Raw genomic sequence first — 13,468 nt, forward strand, 5'->3', positions numbered from 1 at the left:
TCTTAAAATAAGAGCTAGATTCCAATAAGTATCCTGGTTGCAGATTTGTTCTGAAAGCGTAAGAATTTCCAAGTTGAGACTGAGTCCATAAAACTATTGAATTGTGTCAAAAGAGCCTCCTGGCCCTGCCCCCAAGAGGTGGCATTTTGAAAAACTTAAAAAGCAAAATGTGCATCATGGTTTAAGTCCACAGCACCAATCGACCATTCAACTTTGTATGAAGCATAAACACATCTATCCTTAAATGTACCCAAAAGCAAAGTATAATTCAGGGAGAGTTCTGTGTCTAATTCCCAATTCACATGTAAAAAAGAAAAAATCCAACATTGTGATTTCTAGATATGACCAGCCAGACTTTTAAAAGTAATTTTGTAAACAGCAGCATAAATACCTCCCGACGTACCTTCCAAGCCTTCTCAGTTAAACTTGTGTTTCTGGTGCACATGCGACACGACAGTGAACACGCTAGCATTTAATTTAAAGAAAAAGGTGCAAAATGAAAGTGCCTTATCAATTCAACAGGAAAAGCTACACCAGTAACTACATTTTATATTAATTAAAACAATATATAAACAATATCTCTTTTAGCTATATATAGTCTTCATGCCCATTTACCCTGTAATATATTATAATGCTATTGTTGCTAGTGCTATGGACCCTTTTCATGCCATCCTGCTGACTGGCAATAATCGGTGAAAAAATAAAAACTTCCTTCATGAAACAAAGAGCAAGTTGTGCAAAGTAATGCTGCAACCTCCGCTATGCACACCGATCACCGATTATTGCTGGGCTCTGTTGTTACCGACAGGTTGGTGACTCTGTAGAAAGTCTGTGGGCAGTGAGCTACAAGAAAAGGAAATTCTCTTTAGTACCCTCCTTCTGCTGTAAACAGAGGTCAACGATCAAGAAGTTGAGACAGAAAAAGGGTCCATATCTGTAGGCATAATGGAAATCATATGCATGAGAAAAACAAGTTCAACTTTTATTTGTTTTCATTGTTTCCCCTCCTTTGCCTGACCCCATCACCAAAAGATGTGCAGTGTGTTGGCGCTCCAGGTCTGTGCAGGGCCATATAAAGTGTCTCAGTTAATTTTTTTTGTTGTTGTTTTTCGTGTTTGTACTTCAGACATTCTAGAAGTGCTTAGGTGATACATTTACCCATCAATTTGCATTGCTGGCTCAAATTCTGAAGTGAACAACTCCTTGTATAATGGAGGAAAATGAAGTCGCACAATGTCTGGGTATATTGCTTTAAATGCCATTAGCTTTTCTGTATGTCGTCCACATAAGGCTCTTAATGTAGACACCTTGCATATTAACTGTAAGTGGAAGAAAGGACACAAAGTCAGGAGAGAACAGACACAAGAATCAAAAGTCAGGGCATCAGGATGATCTTTATGGCTTTGTTTATAAAGGTGAATGAAACACACTTGAAGCAACTTAAATGTCCAGCGATAAAGGGCGGGTACAAGTAAATGATGGTACAGTTACACCAGAGAATACCACGTACAGATTAGATATGATTTTGAAGACAAATAACTTAATGACCCAAAATGATGTTTGTAAGTGAAATGTTTACAAGCAAAAGTGACAGAGTCAAAACAGGAACCCAAATCGCTCCTCCTCTCATCCAATATGCTTCCTGCTCTACCCTGCCAAGCCCTGCCTTCTGCGTGCTGGGCAAAGGAAGAGCTGTGGCGACAAAGACAGCGAGGGGCACAGTCACCAGCAGGTGACATCCTGCAATCAGAGACGATGGCATCCCTCACATATTTTATGCAGAGCAACTACTAGCCAACTTCAGTGACAAGTTTCTCCTCAAGAAAGAGCTTTGCCTAAAACAAAGCAAAAGAATCTTGAGTTAAAAAAAAATAAAGACTAGTCAGAGACCCGGATGGAGTCGCAGCACTGACTAGTTGAGGATGAATTTGAGAACTTTGATAACACATTTGATGCATTTGGTACAACTGAGGTTAACATACTGGCAAAAATGCTTTTTAAACTTTAAAACACTATACAAGTGCAAAACACTTAGTTCAATCCTTGACACGGGTATAAGTCCTTATTGATAAGCCCGTCCTCATAAGCTGAACGTCAAAAATGCATCTAGTACTTGTCCTCCAACAGAGCTTAGGCTTAGCCTACCATAAACATGCTCGGGACACTTATATTAGCCTAAAGTTGAACAGAGTCATCTAATACAGCCTACATTCTCCACTAAGGATTCAAGATCTCAGGCACAGACTAAAGTTTTGTGGACACAGTGGGATGTGAAAACACAAAACATAATAGGCAAAAATACATGGCAACAGCACATTGAGTGTCCTCTCCCCTTACGGCCACAAGGTTAACTGGGAGTTGGCTCACTGCCCTGCCCAGCACCATGTGGGTGTAAGACCACATATCACTAACCAGGCAAAAGGTCAAAATTCAAAGGAGGGGGAAGTACAGCTTCTACTTAATGCAAAGCACTTTTTTCAACCATCACAAAATCAAAAAAAAAAAAAAAATCCTAAGTTGAACTATTATAAGTGGGACCATCTGAAATCCTCTCTAAGTAATGATGTCATCAGATCATAAGCTTTGTCTGAGTGTTAGGTTCTCTCTATAATAAAAGAACCTGACAGTTCCCTGGCATATGGGTAAGAAAAATGAAGAAAGTAAAGCACTTGGGCCTCCCCAGTGGCGCAGTGGTTGAGCGCTGGGTTGCGAAGCTGCCCGCAGCCTCTGTGGCGCCGGTTTGATCCCCGGCTGCTCCCCGGCCACCGGAGGAGGGTCCCACATGGCGCGCAGACCTCTCCTGCCGCCCGCTGCTCCCCTCAGCAGTGTACTTCGGTCCTTCTGCCTGCTCTGCTCCTACTCTGGCTCTGGTGAATTCTCTCACCCTCCCGCACTTCTGACTGTACCCAGTGCATGTATAAACAAAAAACAAACAAACAAATAAATAAATAAATAAAGCATGCCTCTATTTAAAAAAAAAAAAAAAAAAAAAAAAAAAAGAAAGTAAAGCACCTGAGAGCTCTTCCTTCTATTTCCCATTCCTGCCTCAAGTTCTCTTTTAACAGGTGCAAAATCAAAAGCCAAATAGCAAACAGCCTCAAATTTCTTCTTTATGACCTAGTTTAGCTATTGGGAGAAAAAACAAACAGGAACTCCCCCACCCCCCGCAACAAACCTTTCAAATTATCTTCTTGAATAATGACATATAAAATACTCTCCGAAAGAATATGGTTGATATTTATAAGAGCAAATAATTAGTATTAGCACTAGCACTGAAGGATATTAACATATTTTAAGTTGACATCCTAATTGTACTTTTATTGTGAAAGATAATAATTAGCAAAAATGAAACCTTATGCTTTGAGTACAGGGTAATAACGGGAAATCGATGAAGAAAATGCAAAAGTCATTTGCTGTTGATTATTAATGAATTTAATGGAAATAGAACTATTATTAGAACGTACAGTTATCCTGATTGTTTTCGTACTGCATAACATTTTCCTCTTAAGTTCAAAGATTTTTTTTCTCATATTTTCCCTCCCTCCCAGAGGCAAGTTTTTGTCTTCTTTTTTTGTCCTCTTCTAATTTATATCAACACCGAACACAGAACATTACCTCTGTTTTATGCTCAATTTTGATGGAATAGAGTATTTTCAGAGTGTATTAATGCTTAATAATATCTGGTGCCCTATTATTGCAGGGTACTTTATAACCAGATAAACAGAATTCAACTTGATTTTTGGCCCAGTGGAATTTTTTGAAATAGAGGTATCTTTTCTTTTCAGTAGCCTATTGCTTATTACTTTGGGGTGCTGGTAAATGACTTGTAAGAGTAACTGGCAACTGGGACAGTTCAAGATGAAAACCGTTGGCTCTCACCTTTGTTAGTATTCCATCTTCGCGGTGATTCTTCTGTAGGACATGTTGAAGAGCTAGCTGAATTTTCTGTTGCAATTTTTCAATCTTTACCTTCTCCTGCAGCCACGAGCGATCTAAACATGAAACATGATACTCCTTAGCATTCTTCCCACATGGTTTCAGAACACCCCCATTCCTCCTGACTTTTAGACACAGATCATTATACATAATGCATATTTAGAGACTAAAAGGCTAGCATTCCTCCTTCAAAATTTGCTCCTTAAGGAGTAGAAAACTGATCTAGGATGGTTATACAACAGCGTTAAACCTTTTTATTTGTACTGATACTTAAAGGAAGGGAGGATTATTCCCATTCCAGAATGATACCCATTAAATCTAAGGCCACACTAGTATGCATGCAAATAAAACCACCATGGCCCTTCCAGTTTTTAGACAATTAAATTTCTGGAAGAAAGGCTTGTTCCATTTCTGCCAGTCTTTCTAGCAAATTGAAAAATAATCTTATAATCCAAGGTAAGTGGAACTGTCAATAGAATTAAAAAAAAATAAGGGTTGGTAATTTAGGATAAAGTTTTTTGTGTAACAATTCCAAATGGAAGACAGTAAATTTACAAAGCTAATGATCCCCTAAAGGCAGTATTGGTTGAAAACATGGATCAAATTCAAATAAACTTGAGAATGACATCCAACTGGATTTTAAGAAAAAGGATGTTTTATTTTATTATTATTATTAATTTTTTTATAGAGGCATGTTTTATTTATTTGTTTGTTTGTTTGTTTGTTTGTTTGTTTGTTTATACATACACTGGGTACAGTCAGAAGCGCGGGAGGGTGAGAGAATTCACCAGAGCCAGAGCGGGGAGCAGAGCAGGCAGAAGGACCGAAGGACACTGCTGAGGGGTGCAGCGGGCGGCAGGAGAGGTCTGCGCGCCATGTGGGACCCTCCTCCGGTGGCCAGGGAGCAGCTGGGGATCGAATTGGCGCCGCAGAGGCTGCGGGCAGCTTCGCAACCCAGTGCTCAACCGCTGCGCCACCGGGGAGGCCCTTATTATTATTTTTTAAACATTAATTTATTTATGCATACAATAACTGGGGGTGCAGACCAGAGGTGCAGGGGTGAGAGGATTCATCAAAGACAGAGTAGGGAATGGAACAGGCAGATCTACTGAAATACACTGCTGAGGGGAGCAGTGGGCAAGACAGGAGAAGGTCTGCTGTGCCATGTGGGTCACCTCCCTGGCTGGGGATCCAACTAATGCTGCGGTAGCTGCAGATTGCTTCATAGTGCTGACGCTTAACCCCTTGCGCCACCAGGGAGGCCCCCAAGTAGTATATTTTAAAAACCACGTTATCTTGGTGACTGGAGTTAAGAACGGCAACCCTACTCTACTATAACTTTTCTCTTGGAATCAGGAGGCTAACTCTGCACTGAGCTATATTCACTCTCCATTCTTAAGATTTTATTATAACAACAACATGAGGTGTTCCAGAAGGGGTATGTATGGGGGGTTGTCATTTGAAAAATTTAAATTTAACAAGGGTGACAGCTTCTCTTGGTAACATCCAGAATATTCTATACCCATTAAAAGTTATGAACCTTTTAAAAATCTTCACCTGGACACTATGAAAACTAAATGATTTTCATTAAATGATTTTTTTCATTAAATTAAATGGTTTTTTTGGGGGGGGTTCGCCTACCTGCTGACATCAGTACAAATGCAGAAAATAATGCAATTTCATCTTCAGTCAGGTGCATAGAACATAAACTTTTTCCAAATTCAAAGACAAAGCTAATGAAGTCTTCACAACCTGTCAAAATGAAAATAAAGACAGTTTAGGATTTTGGTTATTATCCTAGGTGATATATATGGAAGAAGGTGAATCTAGTAATTGAAGATCAGACAGGATAGTAATTAACATTCTAATGTAAAAGCTTGAAATTTTAAAGGAAAATATGGTTAGTCAATATCACCATTAACCCTACCATCATCAGTCAAAATAATCAGAGAACTTGCGTTGTGTAGTGAGTAACTTAAATACTACTCTAAGAGATTTCTAACTACTTCCTGTCTCAACACACCCCCAGAACAGAAAAGTCATATACATAGGTAACACAGATAGAAAATACCAGCTGAGTTTCAAAGCCAGGCTACCTGACTTAAAGCCCCACTATTAACCAATAAAATCTAACAGCTGCAACCTAACTGAAGTGTTAAATTCACTCATTTTTGGTTTGTGCTCTATTTGACCTCAAACACCTTTAAAAATGCTAACAAATGCTACATTTGGGTGTATTAGTTACAAAACTGCACACAAGGAATGTGAGTCCTATAAAAATAACAATCTGTTCCCCAAATGACTATTTGTTTGATGTCTATTCTTTCAGACTTGCATGTTATATGTATATTTAAATGGCAATGGGTTATATTAAACTGACATACATGTCTTCTGTCATTTAACTGTTTGAAAAATCACTTACATATCTTGAATACCATCCCATTCTTCTTAAAGACTATATCCCTTTTTTTTAAATTATAGAAATCCAAAGTAATTTATTTTTAAAGTTTATGGCAGAGTTTTGCTTAGTTATAATTTATTTCTTTGACATCTGCAATTAATTCTCATTAACGGCAGTCATTCCAGGAGTACGGCTCGGCAGACTTATAGCTCTTTGCTTGATTTCCTGTATCAAATCATATTCTTTACTTTATATGAATAATATGTCCCCTGCAAATCTGGTTCTTAAAATCTGGAAGGCAATGGGAAGGATTTATAATATAAATCTCTTTGATTACCAACTAGATAACCAACTTGTAAACCTTGATGTGTAATACAGACAAAAGGCATTTGAGCTATTTGAATTTTCTACAGTGACTAACTATAAAACAAGACAGTTATAAAAGCCTTTAGTTTTTTGTTTCCAAATAACCACTGTGTCCACTTTGTTCAATGAGAGCTTTCACCCAACTCCCATCTTTTCCTCTAGCCCGGTTTAAAGACAAAGCTCCCAGCATGCCTCTTACCTAAGGATTTGAAGACATCGGGGCTCGCATATTTCCCATCAAAGTACACGGTGTTGCTCTGGGAGTCAAAGGCACGGCACATTCTGATAAATACCACCTCTAGAGAACCTACGCAGAGGCAGAAACGGTTTGGATTATTCCATCTTAGAGAGTTTATTTGGAAGGCGCTAATGCAGAGACCCCTTTCTGCATCAGCTCAGTGGGTGTTCTTTGCAGTTTAGTTCCTCGGCTGTCAATCATATCAGCTTTCCATCCCAAAGGGCAAAGTTCACCAGTGCAATTAAAACTGTGCTGAAGTTAAGGGCTGCTTTATTGAAGAAGGGACTGATCTACAAATCGCTTCTCTAGCATGCTTTTGACTCATAATATACTGTCTCAGAGTTGCTAGGAAAACACTTATTCTTCTTTGTTAAAACAAACAAAAGAAACAGGGATCACTCTCTGGGTTCCACCAACAACCTTTAACCTAACAACTTAATGTAACCTTCCAAAGGTTACAACAAAATGTAACCTTCCTTCAGAGGACCTGGAGAGTAGAAATAAAACACAGATGACGGTGAAATTGGGGATAACAGGTGACCTTCAAATTAATCTTTTCACCCGGAGGAGAAGCAAAATGGAGGGAATGATTCCTGCAAACAGTTCAAAAACCTTTAAAAAGACCTTGGTTTTTGCTAAGGAAAACTAGAGCTATTATCATTGGAGAAGAACTGTTCCCGACACCTTCCTTACCAAGCAGTTCTTTAACAAGCAGGTGAAAGCAGGTTAGGAAGAAATTTCAAAATTCACTTGCAAAGCACATACCTGCTTTGAGAAGCACAATTTGATCGTTTTGACACAGTTCCATAAATCCATCAATGCGTTTGGCAAACTCCACCACGTACTGTATAGCTTCTGTAATTTTGATGGCACACAATTGCCACATCACCTCCCGCTGCTGTTAGAGGGGAAACACATTAACACAAGCGGTTACTCATATTCTCAGCACCACTGGCTAACCTGTTCCCATTTTGCAAAATCCCTGCTCGGAAATGGATTCAGAAAGGCTAGAAGATTAAAAAAAATAAACAGCTGGCCAGTTATTTGAGTTATAATGATTGCTTCCTGTTCCTATCTCCCGTCCTCTCTTACCTTTATGGTGGTGAAGGGGCAAGGGGAAGGTGTGATGAGCATATATGCAGCACAAGATGAAAACAAGAGTGGGAAAGCCTTGCACGACACAGAGAAGAGCAAAGTAGATTCTTCTTTCAGGCAATTATTTTGCCCTGGGGAATTTAGCACCAATTATAGGGAGAAGGGAAGTCAAATACATTTATTGCATACCTGCTGTGAGCTAGGTGTTTTATGACATCTTGTGTCTTATTTCATTTTCACAAGAACATTTTTTCCATTTTCCATAAATGGACACAGAGGCCTCAAAGAGGCCTCGAAGCTAGTGAGCACTGGAGCTGGGATTCAAATCCAAGCATTTCTAACTTTGAATCTCATGCCACATGCCTTGCTGCTTCTTACTGCTTTCTTTCTTTTTTCTTTTTTTTAAAGATTTATGTTATTTATGCATACAAGGGCTGGGTGTAGGCCAGAGGTATGGGGGAAAGAGGATTCACTAGAGACAGAGTGGGGAGCAGAACAGGCAGATCTACTGAAATACACTGCTGAGGGGAGCAGCAGTCAAGACAGGAGAAGTCTGCTGTGCCATGTGGGTTAGCTCCCTGCGTGGGGATTGAACTCATGCTGCAGTGGCTGCCAATAGCTTCGTAGTGCTGAGGCTTAACCCCTTGTGCCACCAGGGAGGCCCTCTTACTGCTTTCTTGCTTCTTTTGTAACTTGGGCTGCTAGCATTATCTGCTACCTCAAAAGTGGAGAGATGTGTTGCCCTTACCAACCTGTTCTGTTTAATTCCTTTTATAGAGCCACTCTCCAATTTACTTACAGGGTAATCTAGATCTGTTGTGCTGCTCAGTTGTTCCCCCAGTCTTCGTTTAAGACTGTTTTCATTGATATGATGGGGTGGAGGACACACTGAATTAGGAGTCAAGAGTCATCATCTAATCCTGATGTTTTCAATTCCCAGGATGGTGGTTTGTCGAGCAGAGTGTTACACAGTGACAAGTGGCACCACTATTTGTCAGTCTCATATCAGACTGGAATTATGGACCCCTTGGAAACAAAGGCCTGAGATTATTTTATGTCAACTTCTGTATTTTGAAATCATCCATTGTGATATCGGGACAAAACCCAATTTATTTATGGAAGTTGCTTAATCTAGCCTCCTGTTGATAAATGGAAGGAGATATGTGTGTAGTTATAGGCAACAATGAAATTTATTTGCTATTGCTGACATTTTGCATGCTAACATCTCAGTTAGATGACAAAACTCTAAATACATGATCAGCTCTGAAATAAAGATTTTTTTTTTTTAAACAGAAATGTGATAGCTGATGAAAGACCATCATTCTTTGGTTTGTCTGTATTCTTGATCAAATCTCCTTTACTAATACCCTTCCCCAAATTGCCTCAATCCTCAGTAAAATTCCTCAGAGTATACCTTGTTTTGATAGTTCTCAATCTCCTCCTGCAGAAAGGTCTGCCACGTTATCTGCTGGAGCTCTTCTCTCAAGTATTGGCAAGTTTCCAGATGTGATTTAGATATATTCTGTGCAAGGTGTTCTATGGAGAAAATAGGAGATCACAAGCATGAAAAGCCATGTTCCTCTTTGCATGACCAGTGTTTTCCCTATTTAGCACATGATTTACAAAGCCACCAGTTGAAAGCAACATGCTGAACTAATTTGAATTATCTTTATACATTTAAATAAGCAAGCTGGGATATTTTGTATTTTGGAACATGAGGATGAAGAATAAACAAAGTCAACATTTGCAATAAAGTTTGATGACTTCAAATGACTCTCCTGATCTTGACTTTGTTCTGTGCTTTTACACCAGAACAAATATTGACCTAGATGGCTGTGGGAAATGATTGACAAAGCCTCCTCCTAGGATTTTTATAAAAACACATCTACCATATACATTGACCTAGGGAGGATTACTCTTGAACAATTAGAAAATGATACTCTTTTATGATGACACCTATTTGTCTCTTTGATTTTTCCTGACAATAACAAAACCAGCATGACTGAGGGTCAACTATTTCACTGCATTTAGTATAGTGGTTAAGAGATGAACTCTGGAGTCAGACTGCCTTGGTTTGACTCTTAGCTCTGCTGTTTACTAACTGTGATCTTAAGTAAGTTACTTAACGTCTCTGTTTTTCATTTTTCTCTCATTTGTAAAATGAGAAAAATAGCACCTATTTCTGTGAGAACTAAGAACAGTTGAACATTAGGATGAATTCATATCATACTGGAGGGAAGGGGATTTGAAAATACTATAAGAAATACATGCCAACAAAGTTTCTATAGGAACTTTGTGATTTTTTGAATATGTAGGGACCCACTGAACAGACGGTTCAAAACATCAGACAATAAAGCACAGAATTGGATTATATCAGAAAAGAAAGATAAAAGATAACTGTCAGGGAAAAGAGAGATGAATGTTGGTTTGGGGAATCAGTAAACAAAGGACAAAGAGAAGAAAAACATTTGATAGAACTGAAAAAGGGCAAAGTAAATGATGTGTCTTAAAGTCAATGACTCCTGTGCATAGAAGAGGAGAGTAAATAAAAGAATAATGGGGAGTCAGAAACAAGAAAATAAATGTTTGAATGGTAAACCAATTTCTGTAGATTAAAAAAAAGTGATGAAGAATGTTTACAGGGAAGAGGGGGATCCTATGAGGTGAAGGATGAGACTCACAGTTTTCTTCTTCTAGATTATGCATCTGAATGTGCTAATATGTTCAGTGTCTTGTTTCACGTTATCCTAACATTTCTTTCCACTCATTCCTACCTATTTGGGAGCAGTTTTTACAAATGCAAACTAGTGATGCAATGTACCTTGTGGTCCAGTAGAGGGCAGTGGCTGCATTCTCATTAACTCCCTTTGATTCCATTCAGTTGATTTGGTTAAGTGTATGATTTTAGACACTTTGCTCTTTTTAAATCTCCATTTCATCATAGAAGAATATGGTCAGACTGAGTAAAAGTTAAGAAGTAGTAGTCTCTTGGAGAAACTTGCTCGAACAGTGAAATATCTGGGGATCAAGAACTAGGAGAACAGGCTGCTGGTGGGAGCTCAGTGGATAACTTACTTTGTAATAGTCAAATCAGTTTGCCCCTTCAACCATGCTCACTTCATCAATACAGCCAAGGTCTCGAGGCTTCGGTCAGAAAGTCCTGACTTCTGAGTTAATCACAGATTTTCATAGTGGGAAGGAACTTTGGACTTGCCCTCAGTTTACAGATAACATTAAGACTGATGAGAATAGTTAACACTTATGTGCCAGACCATAGAATTGATACATATATATTCTGAACATATGTATTTTCTCACTCAGTCTTCATAACAAACCAAGGAAGAAGGTATTCATTTATCTCCATTTTACAGATGAGCAAACTGAGTGACAGTAAGGATGAGTAACTTTTTCAAGATGTCACAGCTGGAAATGGCCAGTGATTCAATCGTACACAATTTGGCTCCAGTCTGTTCTAAATCTTTTTATTCTAGAAGTAAAGCCACTTCAGCTTGCAGAAGTAACAGGATTTACACTGGGTGGTATAACCTACAGCAAAGCTAGGACCACAATCTATATAAAGCTGACTTCTTGTTTTTGCCCACTTCTATCAGTGAAATTTCCCACAATTGGCATTAGTTATTGATTGTGGTAACAAGTGTAGTTACCTTTTTTGTTTTCAAATGAACTTAGACTGTTCATATGGAATGTATAGTCCAGGTCCTACCTGTTTATTGGGAGCAAAATTTGCTAGCTAGGGATGCAGGCATATTTTTACTAATAGTAATGGATTGTAGATATTGTTCTTGAAAATAGAATTGGACTTAAAGTACGTTAATGTACAAAATTTACTTTCCAATCGTAACCTTGGATTCATTTGTTTAAAATCTGATGAAAAATCTAGTCTGAAATGAAGCCAAGACTCCTGGGTAAAGAGATGGCATGACTTGAATTCCCAAAGGAAATACTGGGGGACTACAGAGAGCTTTGAAGAAGGTGCAGAGAAGTCTGTGGCCGCTTTCATGCAACGTTGAGCTCCTCAAACTGTTTTGTGCATGTAACTGGGATAGAAAATTTGAGCCCAATTATATTCTTTTCAGATAAATTCTTGGGTTTTTTTTTTAAAGATTTATTTATTTATTTATACAAGCACTGGGTACAGTCAGAGGCGCGGGAGGGTGAGAGAATTCACAGAGCCAGAGCGGGGAGCAGAACAGGCAGACTGACGAAGTACACTGCTGAGGGGAGCAGCGGGCAGCAGGAGAGGTCTGTGCGCCATGTGGGACCCTCACCCAGCGGCCGGGGATGGAACCAGCACTGCAGAGGCTGCGGGCAGCCTTTCAACCCAGCGTTCAACCGCTGTGCCACCGGGGAGGCCCCGATAAATTCTTGTTTAATGTTGGGTTTGGAACTAATCCCACAAATGAGTTAATTTTATTCAAGCTGGAAAATGCCACAATACACATGAAAAATCACTAATTAAGGAGAACATAAAAGAAGTATGAGGACACAGGGCTCCTAGACTACCCTAGAAAGTGAAATGATGGAAGAGGAAATGGAAGTGGGGAAACTGAGGACCGGGGGAATCAACTTGGCCAATTCTGCCTCACTCAGGTATCAGTGCACATCTAGCCAAAGTGCTGTAGTCAAAGGCAACACTGGCTAAGCCCTGTAGGCTTATTTCAGAGTTGAACATTTGACAAGAAAACGGGATAGATTCACTAGTATTTATAAGGTGGAAGCAAACCTAAAGTAAATCAGGTCATTTTTCATGATATCATGTCAGCTTTCAATCAAATCCTTATTCACTTCTAAAAATTTGATTTTCATTACAGTTCTGCTTAAGGCTCAGCCAACCAAGATTTATGACAAAAATGGAAGGTTTTTGTTCTAGTTCAAGGAAAAAAAAAATCAAACCTACCTCTGCTCAGCTTGGCTTCTAGTTCAGAGGTTTCTCTGTTAATCAAAAGAGCTGCAATATACCTTTAATGCTGTTCAGTGGTTAAAGACCAAGCTTAAAATGTCCCTGCTCTTGAGGATTTAAATTTAGACCCATAAAGAGGGGCTTGTGTAAAAACCGTAAAGCACATTCAATTTGTTCTATTTGGAGAAAGATTTTACTGGAAATATAAATTTCACTTAAAATGTTTTATGGGGTACAGAGGTGGAGAAACCATCTAAAGAACACAACCGTTATTTCTGTGAACTGAGGACTTCTGTCCTCAAGTGAGAACCTGCTGTTTCTTTTCCATCTGAAGTCTTCATTTTCTCCTCACATCAACTTAGCCATCTCCACGGCAACTAACTGAAATACCCCAAAGGATTATAACCTTAAGTGAGGAACCACTAGGAGGAGCAGATCAAATCCTAAAACTGCAAAGGGTCTTATCAAACTTACTCTAAAAAGAAGTAATTAAAAATCAATTAACCATTAC

The 13,468-nt window shown here is 39.0% G+C and overlaps 1 protein-coding gene across 3 annotated transcripts in view; it reads right to left on the reverse strand.

Moving 5' to 3' along the window:
- Nucleotides 1-1,154: 1,154 nt before the first annotated feature.
- The window catches only part of RORA (RAR related orphan receptor A), a gene marked incomplete at its 3' end in the record, with an annotated part of 693,863 nt that continues 681,549 nt past the window's right edge, over nucleotides 1,155-13,468 (reverse strand). For all 3 annotated transcript variants that reach the window (XM_084241126.1, XM_084241125.1, XM_084241124.1), the window contains 6 exons: nucleotides 9,451-9,572; nucleotides 7,707-7,839; nucleotides 6,903-7,010; nucleotides 5,578-5,688; nucleotides 3,880-3,992; nucleotides 1,155-1,319 (listed from right to left, as the gene is read on the reverse strand). In XM_084241126.1, coding sequence (XP_084097252.1) covers nucleotides 1,155-1,319; nucleotides 3,880-3,992; nucleotides 5,578-5,688; nucleotides 6,903-7,010; nucleotides 7,707-7,839; nucleotides 9,451-9,572 — 752 coding nt within the window. The remainder of the gene's footprint in view (nucleotides 1,320-3,879; nucleotides 3,993-5,577; nucleotides 5,689-6,902; nucleotides 7,011-7,706; nucleotides 7,840-9,450; nucleotides 9,573-13,468) is intronic.

The sequence above is a fragment of the Talpa europaea genome (genome assembly GCF_964194135.1).
Source record: "Talpa europaea genome assembly, chromosome: 8".
Lineage (NCBI taxonomy): Eukaryota > Metazoa > Chordata > Mammalia > Eulipotyphla > Talpidae > Talpa > Talpa europaea.